Source organism: Netta rufina, assembly GCF_964035555.1.
Source record: "Netta rufina genome assembly, chromosome: 5".
Taxonomy (NCBI): domain Eukaryota; kingdom Metazoa; phylum Chordata; class Aves; order Anseriformes; family Anatidae; genus Netta; species Netta rufina.
The window spans coordinates 34,162,628-34,179,946 of record NC_140128.1 but is presented as its reverse complement, the minus strand read 5'-3'; the positions used below and the strand labels follow the sequence as shown (position 1 = coordinate 34,179,946).

Below are 17,319 nucleotides of genomic sequence, written 5' to 3'. Positions count from 1 at the left end.
CTTTCAGGCCACAAACCAGAGTCAGGAGCCCTGCACCCACGGACAGTGCTGAGCAGACACCTGGTGAGTGACCTGGGGGGGCCTTTTGCTTTCTCCCTGCCAGGTGAGGTGGGCTTCCTGGCCGAGGACCGGCGGATAAATGTGGCGGTGACCCGCGCCCGGCGCCACGTGGCCGTCATCTGCGACACGCGCACCGTCAGCAGCCATGGCTTCCTGCAGCGCCTCGTGGCCTACTTCAGCCAGCACGGGGAGGTGCGCACGGCCTTCGAGTACCTCGACGGCCTCGTGCCCGAGAACTACTCCCACGAGAGCCAGGGCGAGCGGCGGCAGGGCACGAAGCCCCCCGAGGCACGGCCGGCCACAGGGAGGAAGCCCAAAGCAGCAGCAGCTGCCAAAGCAGCTCCGCGGAAGCAAGAAACGCCTTTCTCCCCGAGCACCAGCGGGCCTGGGGGAGAGAGCCCAAGGACAAAAGATGCTACAAACACGTTTAAAAGCATGCTACTGGCATTCCTGGAGAGCAGCGAGGCCCAGCTGGATTTCCCCCCGTCCCTCAGTTCGCACGATCGGATGCTGGTGCACCTCCTGGCAGAGGAGCACGGGCTGCAGCACGGGAGCAGCGGGGAAGGAAAGGAGCGATACATTACTGTCCGTAAGAAAGAGCCTGGGCAGCCTCCAGCCCCCTCAGCTGCCACCCCCAGCCTTCAGCGTCCCCTTCCTCAGCTGCAGGAACCTCCTGGGGAAGGTCCTGCCCCTGTCAAGACAGGAGGAAGCAGCGAGGGCTCGGGAAAAGTGGACCTGAAAAGCCTGCACCTGGAGAGAGTTCAAAGGGAGAAAGCAAGACGGGAGGAGATGGCAAGGAAGCTTCAGGAGCCTGGTGCTGGCCTTCAAGGTGGCAGCAAGAAGAAAGACAAGAGTGAGGCCAAAGGTAGGTCCTTGCTTCACAACCAGCACCGTTTATGATCCTGCTTGGCTGGGTCTTGCTGCTTAAGCCCCTTGGCTTTGCCTCCAGACCTCACGTGCGTGGGGCACTTGGGATGTGGCTCCTGGAAATCTGCAAAAGGGGCTCCCCGGAGCTGTGCTGCTTCGTAGCAGCTGCATCACAAGGGTTTTTTTGGGGTTTGTTCTCTGCTTCCAAGTGGGTGCCTAACTCCCCGTGTCTCTTCTGCCCTGTCTGTAGGAAAGCCAGCAGTCAAAACCGGGGCGGAGGGCGCAACGGAAGAAGATATTGATGCTCTGATTTCTGCTGCCATTAAAGCTGACAACACCTGTGGCTTCCCCCGCTGCAAAGCCAGCGTTACAACCCTGGGCCAGCTCTGCCTCTACTGCAACAGGCGCTACTGCCTCAGCCATCACGTCCCCGAGGTACGCCTGGGGCCGGGCAGCTGCCCAGAGGCTCGAGCAGAGTAGGACGTGCCCAGCAGCACAGCTTCAACCAGAGAGTCGTCCCTGTTAAGCTCCCCAGGAAAGATTTCCTTGCAGGGAGGTTAAAGCAGAACCATCTCAAGAGTAGGCTGGTGGTGGCCAAAGATCAAAGATCATCCAACTCCAACCCCCTGCCACGGCAGGGATGCCACCCACCAGACCAGGTTGCCCAGGTTTAGCCAGGCCTTGAACACCTCCAGGGATGGGGCACCCACAACCTCTCTGGGCAGCCTGTGCCAGTGCCTCACCCCCCCCCCGAGTGAAGAATTTCCTCCTAACCTCTGACCTTCTTTAGTCTTCTTCCTTGCCATACTTCCACAGCTGCTTGAAAGCCCCTTCCTCCTCAGATCTGGGTAGAAAGAAAGGAAGAAGACAAAGCTTAAACCGTTATCAGGCTTTATCTTTTAGTTTTGGTGCTGAGGCAGACAGGTAGGTTTAAACCTCCAGGGCTGGCAGCATGATGCTTTGTGATCAGCCAGCCCTGGGCTTTGAGCCCCTGAGGCAGAGCTGATGTGGCTGGTTGGAGGCTGTGAGAAGTACTGGGGCTGAGAGGTGATGATTTTCCATTCATCCACAGCCTTGTGCTCCCCTCCTGCACCACCCAAGCGTAGCTCTTGGCCACGTGGAGCCTCCCAGGGCTTAGCAACATTCAGCAAGCCGACCTATAAATCATCAGCAGAGATTTTCCCCTTGTCAACTGCTATCTGTTTCCATGGCAAAGAGTAGTTGTATTTATGGTCATTCACAATCCGGGTGGGATGGGAATTTATTTCTTGCAGAATCGCCTCTTCCTGTTGAATTGTAATGAGAACTCCAGTGAGAAACAATTGGAAGGATAAAATCCCCTTCAGTGAGTTTTTCTTCCCTTTCAAAGCTCAGCCCTTTTTCTAGAGGTCGTCTGGCAAATAGCCCGGGACCTTCTACCCATGCCTGACCCTCGGTGGGGATCAGCAGGGTCAGGAGCAGCTTGCCAGGCACTGCCCACAGCTCTTCTCTACCACTGACCTGCCCCAGCAGCAGGGCCAGAAATCTTTTATCAGGGCACAGAGAGAACCAGCTGCTGTCTTCTGTCTGTGTTCCCGAAAACATCAAATGATTTGGGGGTCGACTGAGCAGAAGGGATGAACTTTTCAGAGCCAATTTAGACCCGGTGGAGGTGATTCAAGCTGGTGTTGAGCTTAACACGTGGTTGGGTCACCTTAAACACATCCTGTGCTTCAGTGCAGGCCGGTTTTGTAAAAGGTTCACCTGCACAGAACGAGCCTTCTGATACCTTTTCTATCATCGCACAGCCCAAACTACCCTAGCGAGGCAGATAACGTGGCTGAAAAGAGCTCTTCTCATTTCCCAAGTCACCTGTCCTGCTTCACTCCTTTTCCTGTACTGAGAACATCAGGGAACGGGAGCTCAGTTTTGTTCCCAACTCTCACGTAGGAACCATAAAAGATCCAGCTCCTCACGTGATGAGCAGGAGTCTCCCCCAAACATTGGGAGTTTCGTGAAAGCCATACTTCAGCTGGCCAAAAGGGTGATTTCCCTGCTGTGCCGATCCCGCAAGGAAAGAAATCACCTTTTCCTTTTTGTTTCTTGTTAGGGGAGCTATAAATAAATAGGAAGCGGTCTCAGGGAGCACAAAGCAGGTGGGAGAGCACCTCGAGGCTCCAGCCACAGAAACACCAGGCTCCCACACGTGCCCTATTTCCCACCCGTGTCCCTCCTCTCTCTCCCCAGGTTCACGGCTGCGGGGAGAAGGCCAAGGCGCACGCACGGCAGAGGATCAGCAGGGAAGGGGTTCTCTACCCTGGGAGCGGCTCCAAAGACAAATCCCTGGACCCCACCAAGAGAGCCCACCTCCAGCGCCGCCTGGACAAGAAGCTCAGCGAGCTGACCAGCCAGAGAAAGAGCAAAAAGAAAGACAAGGAGAAATGAAGGTGCTGGTTACTTCTCTCCAGCAACCGAGGTCTTTTCTTGGGTTAACAGCTCAGGCTACGAACACCAAAGATGCACTAAAGGGTGGTGCTGAGCCCCAGAGGGAAAGGGGAGCTCGTTCTGGGTGGCAGACAGCTTGGAGCCAGCGTGCCATAGACTGCTGAATAAAGAGTCACCGGGCCTCTGGAAACCCCGGAGCTGCTACGGAGGAAGGAGAGCACTTTCCTTTGCCCCAGCTACCCTTATTGACAAAGTAATGGATGTACACAGAGAGGCTGCAGCGTGCCAATAAAGAGGGATATTAGAACACCTAAAGCAATCAGCTGTCACTGTGACATTTCTCCTGCTCCTGCAAAATGATAAATGCCTGTGGGCAGTAGGGGGGGAGGAACTGAAAGGCCCCAGGTGACCCTCTCCTCTCAGGAGGATGACTAAGGAAATGGATGCTTCCAGCTCTGCCCTCCCAGCTCCTGTCCCTCCTGGACCCATTACCTGGCCCTGTACCCCCCGAAATAATCCATCCCCCACCCCACTTGCTGCCTGCTGAGCCTCAGCTCCGTAGCATCTCCTCCACAGCCCCCAGCGCCGTTGGCCCCTCTCCTCAATGGCTCGAGGAGGTCCTGATGAACCACAGTTCTTGAACCACCCCCAAGAAGTGGCTCAGAAAGCCACTTACTGTCCCCAGGGCAGCAAACAAGTCATTCTAGGAGGAAGGGAGAGCTGCTGAGAAGCCTGCACAGAGGAGGGCCTGGAAGAGGAGCAGCAAAACCACCAAACCATACATGCCTTGGAATTTCAGAGCTTTGCAGCTCTTGCCCACCGGCGATTTCAGCCTCACTGAACAGCAGGGGAACGCACTCATCTCATCCTGACCCAAAAAAAAAAAAAAAAAGCTCAGCAATTTGCAGGGGCTGCATGTTAGGCAAACCTTTCTCTTTCTTTCTTTCTTCCCAAATACTAGGCAAAGTAGCTAATAAGCACGCTTTTCCCCTCAAATCTCAGTGCCTGTCAGTACCGGCTGCGCGAAAATAAACACAACAAGAAGCGATGCTGAGCATCCCTTGGCTCGTGCCCCAGTCCCCAGGGCCAGCCATGTGTCAGCTCGCCGAGGGACGGCGCCGGCTCACGTGGCAGCGGCGTGGTGGCAGCAGATGGGACCGGGAGGGCTCCTGGGGGGAGAGGTGGGGAGGAGGGAGAGCGTGGGAGAGAGAAAATCTGTGCCTCTGCGAGCAGCGCTGGGTGCGCACGGGGGAAGGAGCCAGTGCAGCACACGCGAGGGGTTGCGTGGGGGAGAGAAATCGCAGCCTCGTGCCAAAACAGCGGGCAGACAGGGAAGAGAGAGGAGCAAAGATCACTGCCAGCTCAGGGTACCACCGTGGTATTATCTTTAATCAGGGTGAAATGGCTCATTCACACTTTTATATTCTTTTTTTTTTCCCAGCTCAAATCATTCAAGCAACCCAATCCCTCACCTAGCCCACCCCGTGGAGGCAGCTCCGTGGCAAACAGCCCCCCCAACACACACACACACGGGTTTCCCTGCCTGGTTTTCTGCAGGCAGAGACCAGCCGAGGCTCTGCTGCGAGCATGGGACGCGTCCCCAGAGCATCCTCTGCCTGCCAGCTCCCTCCATCTGTCAGCCTCCAAAAAACAGGGGGGGAATCGGCTCCCCAAAAAAGCTAACTTCACGCAGGGAACCTTGCTGGGGACAGGAGCCCACAAGCAGACAGTGCCCAAAGAGGTTTTTTCCCCTCCTTTCTCCCTGAAACAGGAGATGGGCCTAAAAATTAGGAACTGGGGAGGGGTCTCTGGTGCCTGCTGAACTTGGCCCTGCTGTAGGGGCAGCTCAGGGGTTATCTCAGCTGGCAGAAGGGCTGGGGTGGGGACAGGTGCCCCTGCTCACATTTAACCTTCAGGGGGTGACTCAGGCTGGACTCGACCTCAAACCCAAGGGGTTTAAAGACCACTCGTCAAGTCCTGACACCCCTCAGCAGCATCTTCCTTGATTTATGCTGCTGGAAAGGCAATGGAAGGAAAGAAAAGATAGATAACAACCGTGTGTTTTTTTTTTTTTTCTGCTGTTATTTCTCCCTTCTTCCTTGCAATTTGAAGTGGTTCAGCCCTGGCGCAGTGCACCGAAACCCCTCCGAAACCCAACAGAAAGTCCCCACGTGCCGAGAGAAACCGCGCGGTGCCGGCCTTGGTCGCCCCCCTCGGCATTTTCCCCTCGCTTGCCCCAAAAGCGCCTTCCGAAGCAGCCTGTCGTGTTCCCCCCAGCGGTCCCCAGAGGCCACGTTTGGGGTCCCCACCGGTCCGAGGAGCCCGGCTGGGGGGGGAGGGCATGCAGGATGCTCGGGAGCCTGGCAGGCAGCCGGGCAGCAGTTTGGGGAGGATTTTGCTGGTTTTGGTCCTTCCTCAGCGGGTCCCTTGGCAGCTCCCAGCGCATGCGGATGGCAAGAGAGACGCGGACAGGAGTTTCTCCATCCTCCTCCCCGTCCAGGCTTTCGGCAGCGGGATGCTGGGGCCGAGGCGTGCCGGCAGCTCTGCCCTTTGGGGCCAGCCCCAGACCTCTGGGCACGGCCCTCAGCCGCCGTCGGGGCGCAGGGTCCCGGGGGCACGCGGGGCTCCCCCCCGCCGGCAGCTTTAGTTCCTCCGCAGCGGGTGCCACATGGACACGGGCTTCCTCAGCGTGGCCAGCATCTGGTTCCAGTGGGTGATGCCCATGCCGCTGGCCGCCGGGCCGATGAGGACGTGGCCTGTGTTGTCGGCGCGGCCGTCCTCGCCGCTCTCCGCCACCGTCACCCGCAGGGACAGGTCCTAGGGGGGGGGCAGAACCCGCCGTGTGTACGTATCCCCACACCACCAACCACACGTGCAGGTAGAAATGTGCCCTCCCCCCCCCAATACCGTCCCATATACATCCCACCCCATAAATGCACATCCACCCAAACCCCGTGCATTCCCCTACACCCCCGCCCCCCTCGTGCACATATCCCTACGTCCTCCCCCCTACATACTGGGAAACCACGTGTGCCCATCCCCACACACAGCCTTACCCTTTACATACCCCCAATACCTCCCACCCCACATGTACTCATCACCTTGCCTCACCCCACACCCCCTGAACCCATAAATGCACCCACCTACGACCTATATGAATTCCCTACCCCACACACCCCACACAACACATCCCACCAGCAGCCATACCCTGCGCGTACACGTGCCCTCCTACAGCCATACCCCATCCATACACATTCCCCCACACCCCAAAATCATAAATGCCCATCCCTACACACACAACCTCACCCGATTCCTGCACATCTGTACCCCCACCCCATCCATACGCTCCCTGCTGAACCATACACCCACCCCACACCCCCTACGATTCCCTCTCCCCTCCTAGCACAGGGATTTGGGGCCCCGTGGAGCAGGACCCCCAGGCTGGGACAGACCTGGAGCACGATGGCCGGCACCGAGAAGATCATGGCCTCGTTGAACACGGGGTTGTTGTCGTCCCTCTTCACCGCCGTCTTCTTCTTGCTGATCTTCCTCCCATCCTGCAGCAGGTAGACCTTGACGAAGGGATCTGCTCAGGAGAGAACAGCCTCAACGTGGAGCCAGCGACCTCCCCGGGTGGCTCTGCCACCCCGAGGGAGCACGGGGACACACGGGGATGAGCACCCTGCTCACCTGCGGTCACTTTGCCATTGGACCACACCAGGTTTTTGGCTTTGACCACCACCACCGTCAACCGCTCGGCCGTGGGCAGGTAGCTCAGCGACAGCAGGATCTCCCCCACCGTGTCCACCGCCTGCGGGACACACCAGCCCTCCAGGAGAGGGACACAAAAACCCCGAAACACCCCAAACCCGGGCACGCAGAGCCTCGCCGCCACCCCGCTCACCTTGTTCATGTCCTGCAGGTAGAGCCAGGCGTTGAAGGGGCGCAGGGCCAGGTCCAGGTCGGAGAGCTTGAGCTCGGCCACGCCGGTGCTGACGTTCCTCTCGTCCTCGTCGATGCCGAAGACGGAGAAGCGCAGGCTGTTCTCCTCCAGCGCCGCCGGGTCCAGCGGGATGGAGAAGCGCTCATCGAAGGCCACGGCGTAGGCGCTCCGCTGGATCTGCCACGGGGAGAGCCAAGGGGCTGGATGGAGAGGAGCCCCCCAGACCACCACCACCATCCCCTCTGCCCACCTCACCGCCCCCGAGACCTCCTAAGGAGACTTCCCCGCGCTCCCCCATCAGCTCTGCCCAACCTCTGCAGTCCCCAGGGGATTGAAGTGCCTCTGAGGGAAAGGCAGAGTTGCAGAAAATTGGCTTTATAGCACTGATCGCTCTCGGTCTGCAGCCTACGTTGTGTTTGGGGGACGTCTGGATGAAAGCTACTGTAAGATATTGTAGCCATCATTTAAAAGTAAAGCAAAAACAACAAAAAAGCAGGTACTGCAGAGCATTAAAGGGAAAAAAAAAAAAAAAAGACTTTATGACTTGTCTCAGGATTGCAAAAGAGGGTAAATAGGGCTGGTAAATTATGAATAATGATGCTAAATAATAAATATCTCCAGAGCGTAAATACAGAACCTGATCTTAGGATGGAAAAATGGGCTTAAACGAGCGCTGGAAAAATATTTCGCTGTCTTTTTGTGCGCCTCCACCCCCAGGGAATTGGGGTTCTTCGGTGGGATGGGGATTTCTGCTCCTTTCTGGAACAGCCTGATAAAATCAAGCTGGCGGACCCAGAGGCTTTCCAAAATCCCTCTGCAAAAAGCCAAGTTGCCAAGAGGCAACTGGCGGCTCCTGCTTTCCCAGAGCACCTTCTGCGGTGTTCTAAAAAAAAATAATAATAAAGGAGGTTTTTTTCCCCCAAAACCAGCTCTGATCATGCCTGCAAGAAGGAGGCAGGAACACCAAGGCAGCCCCGTTGCCTTTTTATCTGTCTGTGCAAAATTTTTGGCCACCCCATCACATGCAGAGAGGGACTCCAGGACTCATCCCCCCCCAGTACCCCATCCGGGACCCCCACCACCCAAAAACCCTGCAACCAGCCCCAAACTCAGCACAGGTGAGCCCGGACCCCTTTCCACCCCAGGACCCGTCACCACCCTACACACCCATATTGCCCGTGCGGGGTTTTTGGGGAAGGAGCCGCTCACCCGGGAGATGCCGACGATCTGCTCGGCCGGCAGCAGGCTGATGCGCATGAAGCAGGACTCGAAGCGCGTGTCCTCCTTCTCCAGCAGGTCCTTGCCCTGCAGCAGCGTCACGTGCAAGGTGGCCGCCTTCCCGTCGTACTCCATGGACACCTCCACCTGCCCCACGGTGACGTCCTGCCCGAAGTTGTTCCCGATGGAGGAGATGGAGCTGAGCGAGTCGGCTGAGATGGATTTCTTCAAGGGGCCGTAGGGGGCCAGCCCCAGGTCTTTGCTCATCAGCTCCAGGCTCCCCAGCTCGTTGATGCTCTCGAAGGTGTCAGCTGCCCGCAGGCTGGCTTGGCGGACGGGCGACGTCTTCTCCAGCCCCCGCTGTGAGCCCATGGTGGCCCCACGCTGCGAAGGAGAAGCGATCACCACCACTTGGTCCGAGATCACCTCAGGAGCAGCGCTGAGCCCGGCTCTCCACCCCCAATTTGTTCATTTTTTACCTTGTGCTTGACATCCGAGCACGCCGCCCCGTATTTCTGCTCCAGGTAGCGGTAGTCATAGTTGGGGAAGGGGGACGGCGCCGGGTAGCTGCCGGAGCGCCAGAGCTTCCACAGGTTGAGGGCCGCGATCCCCAGCAGCGCCAGCGCTCCCGCGGCGTAGATGCCGACCTCCCAGCGCGGCGGGCTGGCGGCCACTGCAAGGGGACAGAGGCACCGTGAGCCACCCACGCAGGGGGCTTCGGCCACGTCCCCGCCAGGAGCTCCTCATCCCCTTGATATAGGATCAGCTGTAGAGGCTGGGAATTAATTGAGGCTGCCCGCGGGTTGAAAAAGGGTGGTGGGCAAGCCTAAAGTGGCAGAGTTTTGGCCAGGCAGCCCCTGGGAGGTGAGGTGCGGGTGAATATCTGCCCCGCTCCCCACAGGTAATGTCGGGGAGTGGCTGCAGCACCCCCGGGACGCAGGGAGCCCCTGGCAGCTCGCAGCAATCCCGCATCACCTTCATGCTGAAGGGAACTGCTCGGGATGCCAAAAAAAATAAAAAATAAAAATAAAAAAAAAATAGGAATGGGAAAAAAAAATGGAAATGGGGGAAAAAGAACCCTAAGGGTAAGTGATGGGGGATGCAGAGGAAAAAGCCCGGCTGGAGGCTGCGAACTGGGTCGGCTGTGATGGCACAGGAGCCGTCGGTGCTGCATTGCAGCAGCCTCCATCGCCCGAGCGATTCAAGCAGCGCCGGTGGCTCAGCCTAACAAGAAGAACAGGAGGGGAGCCGAGAGAGGAGGGGAAGAGATTTGTGATTATTGAGCGCTGCCGGGGGCCCCCCAGCGCTGCCTCCTGCGTCACGCCGCCGTGCTCCTGCCTTCAGCAGCGGCTTCGGAGGCAGGAGCTGAAGCCAGGCTGGTGCCTGCGTCCCACTGCAGCTTTATGCCCCCGACCTGCTCTGGCAGGAGGGCTGTCTGTAACCCAAGCAGTGAATTCTGGTCCTTGGAAAGGACCATGAGCAGCCCAGAGGGACTTCGTGGGATAAAAGCTCAGGGCAGGAGCCAGGCCCGGCTTCCTCCATCCCCACACAAACAGGGTTTATGTTTGTGGAGGGCTGCGGTGCATCCCCCTTGTCGTGGTTTAACCCGACCGGCAGTTAAACACCACGCAGCCGTTCGCTCACCCTCCCCCCTCCCTCTCTGGGACGGGGGAGAGAAATGGAAAGTGAAGCCCGTGAGTTGAGATAAAGACAGTTTAATAAGACAGGAAAAAAAAAAAAAATAACAAAAATAATAATAACAATAATAATAATGATGATACAATGGGGATAATACGAAAGTAATAATAGTATGTACAAACAAGTGATGCACAATGCAATTGCTCACCACCCGCTGACCGATGCCCAGCCTAACCCCGAGCAGTCCGGCCCCCTCCCCCCGGCTAGCCACCCCTATATATTGTTTAGCATGACGTCAGATGGTATGGAATACCCCTTTGGCTAGTTTGGGTCACCTGTCCTGGGTCTGTCCCCTCCCAGCTCTTACTGCACCCCCCAGCCTGCCCGTTGGCAGGACAGAGCAAAGGCTGAGATGTCCTTGGCTTAGTATAAGCACTGCTCTGCAACAATTAAAGCATCGGGGTGTTATCAGCACTCTTCTCATTCTAAGCCAAAACACAGCATTCCACCAGCTACTAGGAAGAAAATTAATTCTGTGCTAACTGAAACCAGGACACCCCTGCATCCCCGGGGGTGATGGTGCTGGGGGAAGCGCTGTGGCTCCCCTCTTCCTGGCACACCCCCAAGCACAGAGGTGCTCGGTGGCAGCCAGCCTCGACAAATCCACAACATCCCGCTATAGCACGGGGGCAAAACCCAACCCTTTCTGCCTCCTGCTTCTGAACAACTCCAGGTACAAAACCCAGCTGTGCTCTAAACCCACTTCCTACAAGTATCTGCCCATTTTTTAGGGCAGAGTGCCTAATATTGCAAAGTTTACTAATTTTCCTTTTTCAATTAAAAAAAAGTCAGAAGATTTAACTCCATGCTCACGTGCAACACTAAGGGGCTGCTGCTGAAAGCAGCAGGGACCAGCAGCCCTCCTGTGGGGCTGTGTGTGCCAGCACCAAGGGCTCAGCCCGTCCCCCAAATCCCTTCCCCGAGCTCCTTAAAGCACTCACCGCTCAGGCGGTACCTGCCCGCGTGGTCGCTGTCCATGGCAAGCACTCCCCGCTAGCGGGACAGCCTGCAGGGCACAGGGAAAAGCAGTTAGGGTAAGAGGAAAAAATATATATTGTTTTTTTTTCTTTCTTTCTTTCTTTCTAAGCAGGGATGCTGAATAGCCACTTGGTGACTTTTCTCTCTTACCTTCCTCACCCGGAGGGGTTTTCCCAGGTGAATTCTATGTGAGAGACAGCTTAAACACGAGCAATTTTCCAAACTAGACCTGAACCACGCTCATAGCCAGGGAGGAAGAGCTGCATTTGCCTGGTGGCTAAAGGTGTGAGAACCACCTTCCAGCTCAGCTGGGCTATCGATCAATTGGGGTATCAGGCCCTGGTAGCCTGATGTGGCTGGCAGACCTCTGCTAAGGGCAACAGGGTCCAGGAGAAGGGTTTTCTGAAAGTAACAGAGTCACAAAGCATCCCAAAACAGCAGCAGGGCTCGGAGATGCCCACCTTGTCCCCGCCTCATACTTGGCTGAGAATGGGGACCACATGTCACCCCCGGGCTGAGCACCACAGGGGCTCACCCAAAGCAGCCCCTTTTATCTGAAAACCACCTCCTAAGAGGTTTCCTTTTCTGGCTTTTTGAAACTATGCAAATAAAAGAAGTTTAGAGGAATGAGTTACCCTGCAAAAGCACAAATATCCCCCATCAAAATGCTCCGTTTCCTTCAAAGCCGTGCCCCCCCGTGACAGCGTTTTCTGAGGAGCTGTGAGGACAGGCAGCAGCTCCAGCAGCTTTCCGAGGCATCCCCAAGAGAGCCGCCGGCTGACTGCAGCGTTCAGCGGAGGAATTAAATGAGTTGGTATTTCCCCCAGCAGCGAGACGACATCAGCCTTTTCTGGGCACACAAACAAAGGTGCAACCAGAGCTCGGGAGATTTACGGCTTTCTGTGTCAAGCCAGGCTTTCCCCACCTGTTTTTTTCTTTTTTTTTTTTTTTTTTTTTGGTGTGTTTGTTTTTTGTTTTGTTTTTTTTTTTTTTTTTTTTTTGCTTGGTGGGACAATCAGGATCCAGGTATTGCAAATAGGTTCAGGGCAGCTCTGAGCTCCTTGAGAGCTGCTGCGATGGGACGTGGGGCAGCTCCTGCTCGGGGGATAAAACGGCTCAAAGGGGGAGCCCTGGCACTGAAGCCACGTGTCTCCTGGGAGAGGGGGGCAATTCCCTCAAAATTAAGAGGGCTGACACCCCACTGGCTGTCACTGCTGTGCCCAGCCGAGGCTAGAAGACACTTGCACAAGGGGTCGGTGTGGTCCCAGCACGTATCAAGCACCGTGGGTAAATCCAGGACGCCCCCCAGAGCAAGCTGCAGCCCCCAGAAGTCATAACCCAAGTTATAAATGGCAGCAGTGATCTCCGTAAAACCTTGCCCACTACCCCTGGTCGCCCAGCATAGGCAAGCTCTGTCCCCTCCACCCTCCAGCACCATCCCCACATCCTGGGCTGGGAGCGGGGCTTCTCCATCCCCCCCAGTCCATCCCCAGCCTCCTGCCAGAAGGTGAAAGCCTCGATCCACAAGGCAGAAAAGTAGGATGGAGGTTGCTAATGGTGAGTTTGTTAAAAAAATAAGTAAATAAATAAAAAATAAATCCAAGACCTGACCCAAGAGGTTGGGCTCTGCCCCTCACCATCCTGAGCCAACGCAATCCCACCACGCTCCCCCTCCCACAGTTACTGCCGCAGGAGGTGAGGGCAGCAGCCACCTCCGCGGCAGACCCCACTCCAGGCACCAAACCATGCCCTTATCTCCCTGTTTTTTCACCCAAAGAGGACCCTGCAGCACCCCACGCCTCCCACAGCCCCAAGGCAGCGCTCGGTGGCACCGGCGCTCCGAGGGGCTACGGAGCCACAGAGGGCACAGGCCTGGATCTGTCCCAACACCAATTGCTGAGTATTTTTTTTTTAATTTTTATTTTGCTTTAAAAGCAGGGAAGAAGGAAATCCTCGGGACCCTCCTCACCTCCATCCTTAGCCGGGCAGCAGCAGCGTTTGCATCCCCGGCAGTGCCTGGGAATGCAGCAGTGCCCAGCCCAGCGAGCCGGGGAAGCCGGTGCTGAGCCCAGGGGACGATGCTGAGCCCAGGAGGTGGCTTTGGGGTCGAAGCAGCCCCCAGCTCCTCCGAGGGGTGCCAGGCTGAGCTCCTTCCCCAGCAGGAATTCCCAGCGCGATGCCAGCCTGGTTTCCTCGCGCCGGCTGCGGGGCACAGCGCCTGCTCACAAGTGCAACGAGCTGGGCAGCCTCTGCCCCGCATCACCCAGTGCCAGGAGGTTTTTTGCCCTAAAGGTTTGGCCCTAAAGCAGCCCAAATCCCCGACCGGGGAGCAGGGGCCCCAGTCACGCCACGTTTCTGTAGGGTTTCTCTGGAAAAGCGTTGCCCTCCTGGTTCATCCCCGCGGCACCACAGCCAGGGCATCGCTCAGCCCCGGGGTACCCCAAAATCGCCCCCTCCTGCCGCCCAGGGACCTCCAGGTCCCCCCAGCACCCTCTGCTCACCCCTCGTAGGACCTTTCGGCTCTGCCCTTGCCCCCCCCCAAGGTATTTTTCTGCTTCAGGACCCGTGTGCAGGAGGCGACGCGCATTGCAATAAGCTCAGAGAGCTGCACCGGCGAACCCCCCAAAATAAATAAATCAGTAAAAAAAAAAAAAAAAATGAAAAATAAAACCGCCACCCCAAAACACTGCAAGGGGGCGAGAAGGTGCTCTGCAGGGGTCGCACCCCCTGCCTGTGGGGGGGGTGGCACGGACCTGACGGGGGTTTTCCCCCCCTGCTTCCCCCCTCTCCCCCCTATCACCACCACCACCAGCAACCCCGCGTCTCGGACTCACCGCTCCTTTGGGGAGAAAAGGGAGAAAAAGCTCATTTTGCGGCCGGGGGGGTGCTGGCAGCGGGCGGCTGGAGCGGGGACTGCGGGAGGGGCCGCCCCCTCCCGCCCCCCAGGTGCGGCCCCAGCCGCCGCCCGCCCCCTGCAGCCCCCGGCCCCGCCGGGCGGGTTTGGGATCGGCTGCTCCCCCCCCCCAAAGCCCCTTCCCCGGGTTTGGGTTTCCCCCGGCATCCTTCAGCCCTGGGGTCCTGCGTTAGATAAGGGATGGGATGAGAGAGATGCAGTGAAAACCCAAATCCTCCCCCCCCCCCCCCCTTCTGCCCCCCACGGACCCCCAGCTCCATCCCCAGCCCTCTGCTCCCCTCTTGTCGCATCCTTCAGCTCATCCTGCTGCTTCAGGAGCCGTATCCCCTCCTCTTCCCTCCCGCTGGGGTGATGCTCTCCTCCATAAGGCTTTTTACGGGCTATGGCTTGAAATCGTTACCCCAGAGCCAAAGGTTTGGCTCCTCTCCTGTCCTTAATGCGGGCTCCGGGGCTTCTTGTCCCTTCCCAACACTGCAGGACAGAAACCACTGCACTCCTCGCCCCCCTTTCACCCCTGGACTCTACCCCTTCGGCCACAAAACCCATGGGTCCTCCTCTCCCTCAACACAGCACAAGTCAAAGGCTCATCCTGAAAGCGCCAATTCCGTGGGATTTGTCCCCAAAAAGCCCTTTGATTGGAGAGCAAAAGCTCAGCACCCCCTGGCAGGCGCCGTCTGCTGTGGCAAAGGAACTGGTCAGCAGCCAAACCTCCCCCAGGTGCTCCTGTGGGGTGGGGATGGAGAGCCTCAGAGCCCCGTGGTCAGCCTCTTTCCTACCCCAAACACCAGGCCACTGCTGCGTAGGAGTGAGAAGTAATTCCAAACAGAAAGATTCAATTTGATCAAATTAGGAAAAAAAATAATAAACGCAATTTGGGGAGGAAAGAAAACCTTTTGCCCCAAGGAAAAGGCCAGCTCACCTGGTGCACAGCAGCGCGATGCTCCAGGAGCTTTGCTTCCCAGGAAAACCCACCAAATCCTTCCTGTCAGAGAACTCATCTTTAGGGAGAGATGGGTTTTAACTTTCTCATAGTTAAAAAAGAAACAAAACTCAACAATAGACTGAATTTTGACTGCAGCCCCATTTTGGGTGGGAGCTGAGCCTCATCCCCCAGCTGAGAGCCCTCTCCAGGAGCACAGGTTCCCCCAAAAGCAGCCCTTCCTCCAGACACACAAAAGGCAGCTGGAAATGGAGCTGGCCAGGGCTTCTTCCCTCCTCAGATCCCAAACCTAGGAGAGAAGCGTTCCCAGGGGCCGGCAGCCATCCATCTCCTCAGCCCCGGACACCAGCACCCTCTTGTGGGGCCTCCTTGGGCTCAGCCCCGTCCACAGCTGACCCCCAGAAAGCTGGGTTTAGCCAAATTCGGTTTGGCCAATATTTCACGGCCATCAGAGAGCAATGTAAGGCACCGAAGCGGCCCTATAAAAACATTTTTTAATGCCACGGGGACACAGCCAAGGTAGCTCAAGCAGCTTCTGCTTGCAGCAGCATGCTCAGCCAGCTCGCTGGGAAGTAAAGAGCTCTTTATTTCTGGTCAAAACCCTCCTGGAAAAGCCCTCCAGCAGCAGCCAGCCGTGCGTCAGGCATTTTCCAGGTGGTTAAACCATCACCCACCCCCCTGTGCTGCTGTTCTTACACCTTCACCTCCGGAGGGCCTCACCCTTTATGTGCTTCTTCAGCCTCTGCTGATTTACCTTATTCACTTACCCCTGCCCCATCTGAATTCCCATAGGAAATACCACCCAGAGCAGTGCTCTGCAGAGTTTTAAGTCTAATAATAATAATAATCATAGACCACTTAGCCTTTTAAGAAATAAATACCTACACAAACACAAAAGCAAACCACCACCACACACACAATGAACATGCTTGAGCCTAAAGGACAAACAGGCAGGGATGGATGAACAGAAGGCAAAAAGCGTTCTGGAAGGCCAGCACCCAAAATCTCTGCCCGCTGAAGGCTCCCACCAGCACATGGAGGTACCTCAGAGGATGGAGCACTGCAGAAGAGCACCAAGAGATGTGTCCTCCCCAGGCTTGCCTCCTTGTAGGAACTAAATGGCTGCTGCTCCTTCACCTGGCAGACCCATGCAGGGGGGCAAGGGCCATTGCCTGCTCCTTTAAAATCCAGCTTAAAAATATACATATAAAATAAGGCAGTAGCTGTGTCAGAAGCTGTTGATGACAGAGGCGGATGAGACTCAGAGCTTCAAAAGCGAGGGTATCCCTATTGCCTTCCCGTCCGGGAAAAAAAAAAATCCCATCCCATGTGTAGGTACTGCACTGAACACACCAAGAGGAACCCTCTGGGACTTCCTTGCCTTCAGAGCCAGAGCCTGGTGGCTGCTCGGTGGTCTCCTGCCCCATCACAGCACAGACTGGCAGTGAGGAGTCAATGTCACTGTCACCGGTCTGGCACGAGATGCGTGTGCTCATCGCTGGTATTTTGGGGTATCGGACTTTGGGGGATCCATTCTCATTGACCAGAGCCCATGCAGGAGGTGATTCAGCATTAGCTGAGTATGTTTTCACTCACCTGAACAATCTCCCTGCATTTTCCCTTTTTAAACCCAAAAACTTACCATTGGTAAACTTCACTACAGATATTAGGGCGTACCCACATGAGGAAGCTACCTCGTTCCAGTTTTGAGAAGGAAGGTGAGCTAAGGAAGTGTGCAGTAAGAGAAGGATGCACATGGACGTGGGAGAGTCACCTCTCATCTCCACAGCGGTGGTCTCATCTTATGCCACTGCAAATAACATTTAAGTAAAGCTTCTCAGCCGTCCTTTCATCATCTCCATATGAGGTTGCTTTGCCTGCTTATCAAAGATGATGACAAAAGGATTTCTAAAACCAGGCAAGATTTCAATGATTAGAGCCCACCTGCAACGCTGGACATGGAATCTAGAAAGGAAGAACCGAGACTGCAACGCTACTCAATGCGTTGTGTGCACCGCTCACGTCCACTTTACCGTGCAAAGATCACCCGTGTAAACGTCCTGCAAGAAGTTTCTGAATTGCAACAGCTGACCAAGGGCTTGTACCACCCATTTCCCTGAAAATCTGGACACGATGGTTATCTTAAGGCCCAAGACCCGTCACAAACAGCACCGATGCATTTGGCAGTTTTCGCAGCAAGGGGAATTCAAAGCAATTCAAAGCACTTTTGAGGTGATGAGGAAGACAAACAGGGAGCACAGACACGTTGTACCAAAG

General features: G+C 56.4%; 2 protein-coding genes across 2 annotated transcripts in view; one reads left to right on the top strand and one right to left on the bottom strand.

The window, feature by feature from the left end:
- IGHMBP2 (immunoglobulin mu DNA binding protein 2) overlaps positions 1–3,481 on the top strand; it is a 41,371-nt gene extending 37,890 nt beyond the window's left edge. Inside the window, exons 13-15 of the mRNA XM_084287179.1 lie at positions 104–925; positions 1,178–1,362; positions 3,154–3,481. Coding sequence (XP_084143305.1) covers positions 104–925; positions 1,178–1,362; positions 3,154–3,351 — 1,205 coding nt within the window. The 3' untranslated portion in view covers positions 3,352–3,481. The remainder of the gene's footprint in view (positions 1–103; positions 926–1,177; positions 1,363–3,153) is intronic.
- Positions 3,482–5,994: 2,513 nt separating this feature from the next.
- SYT12 (synaptotagmin 12) lies at positions 5,995–11,188 on the bottom strand (the record flags this gene model as incomplete). The annotated part of the gene is made up of 7 exons (XM_084287337.1): positions 5,995–6,168; positions 6,804–6,937; positions 7,042–7,162; positions 7,256–7,471; positions 8,504–8,896; positions 8,992–9,185; positions 11,152–11,188. The coding sequence occupies 7 exons, from the start codon at positions 11,186–11,188 to the stop codon at positions 5,995–5,997; spliced, it is 1,269 nt and encodes a 422-aa protein (XP_084143463.1).
- Between the last annotated feature and the right edge of the window lie 6,131 nt (positions 11,189–17,319).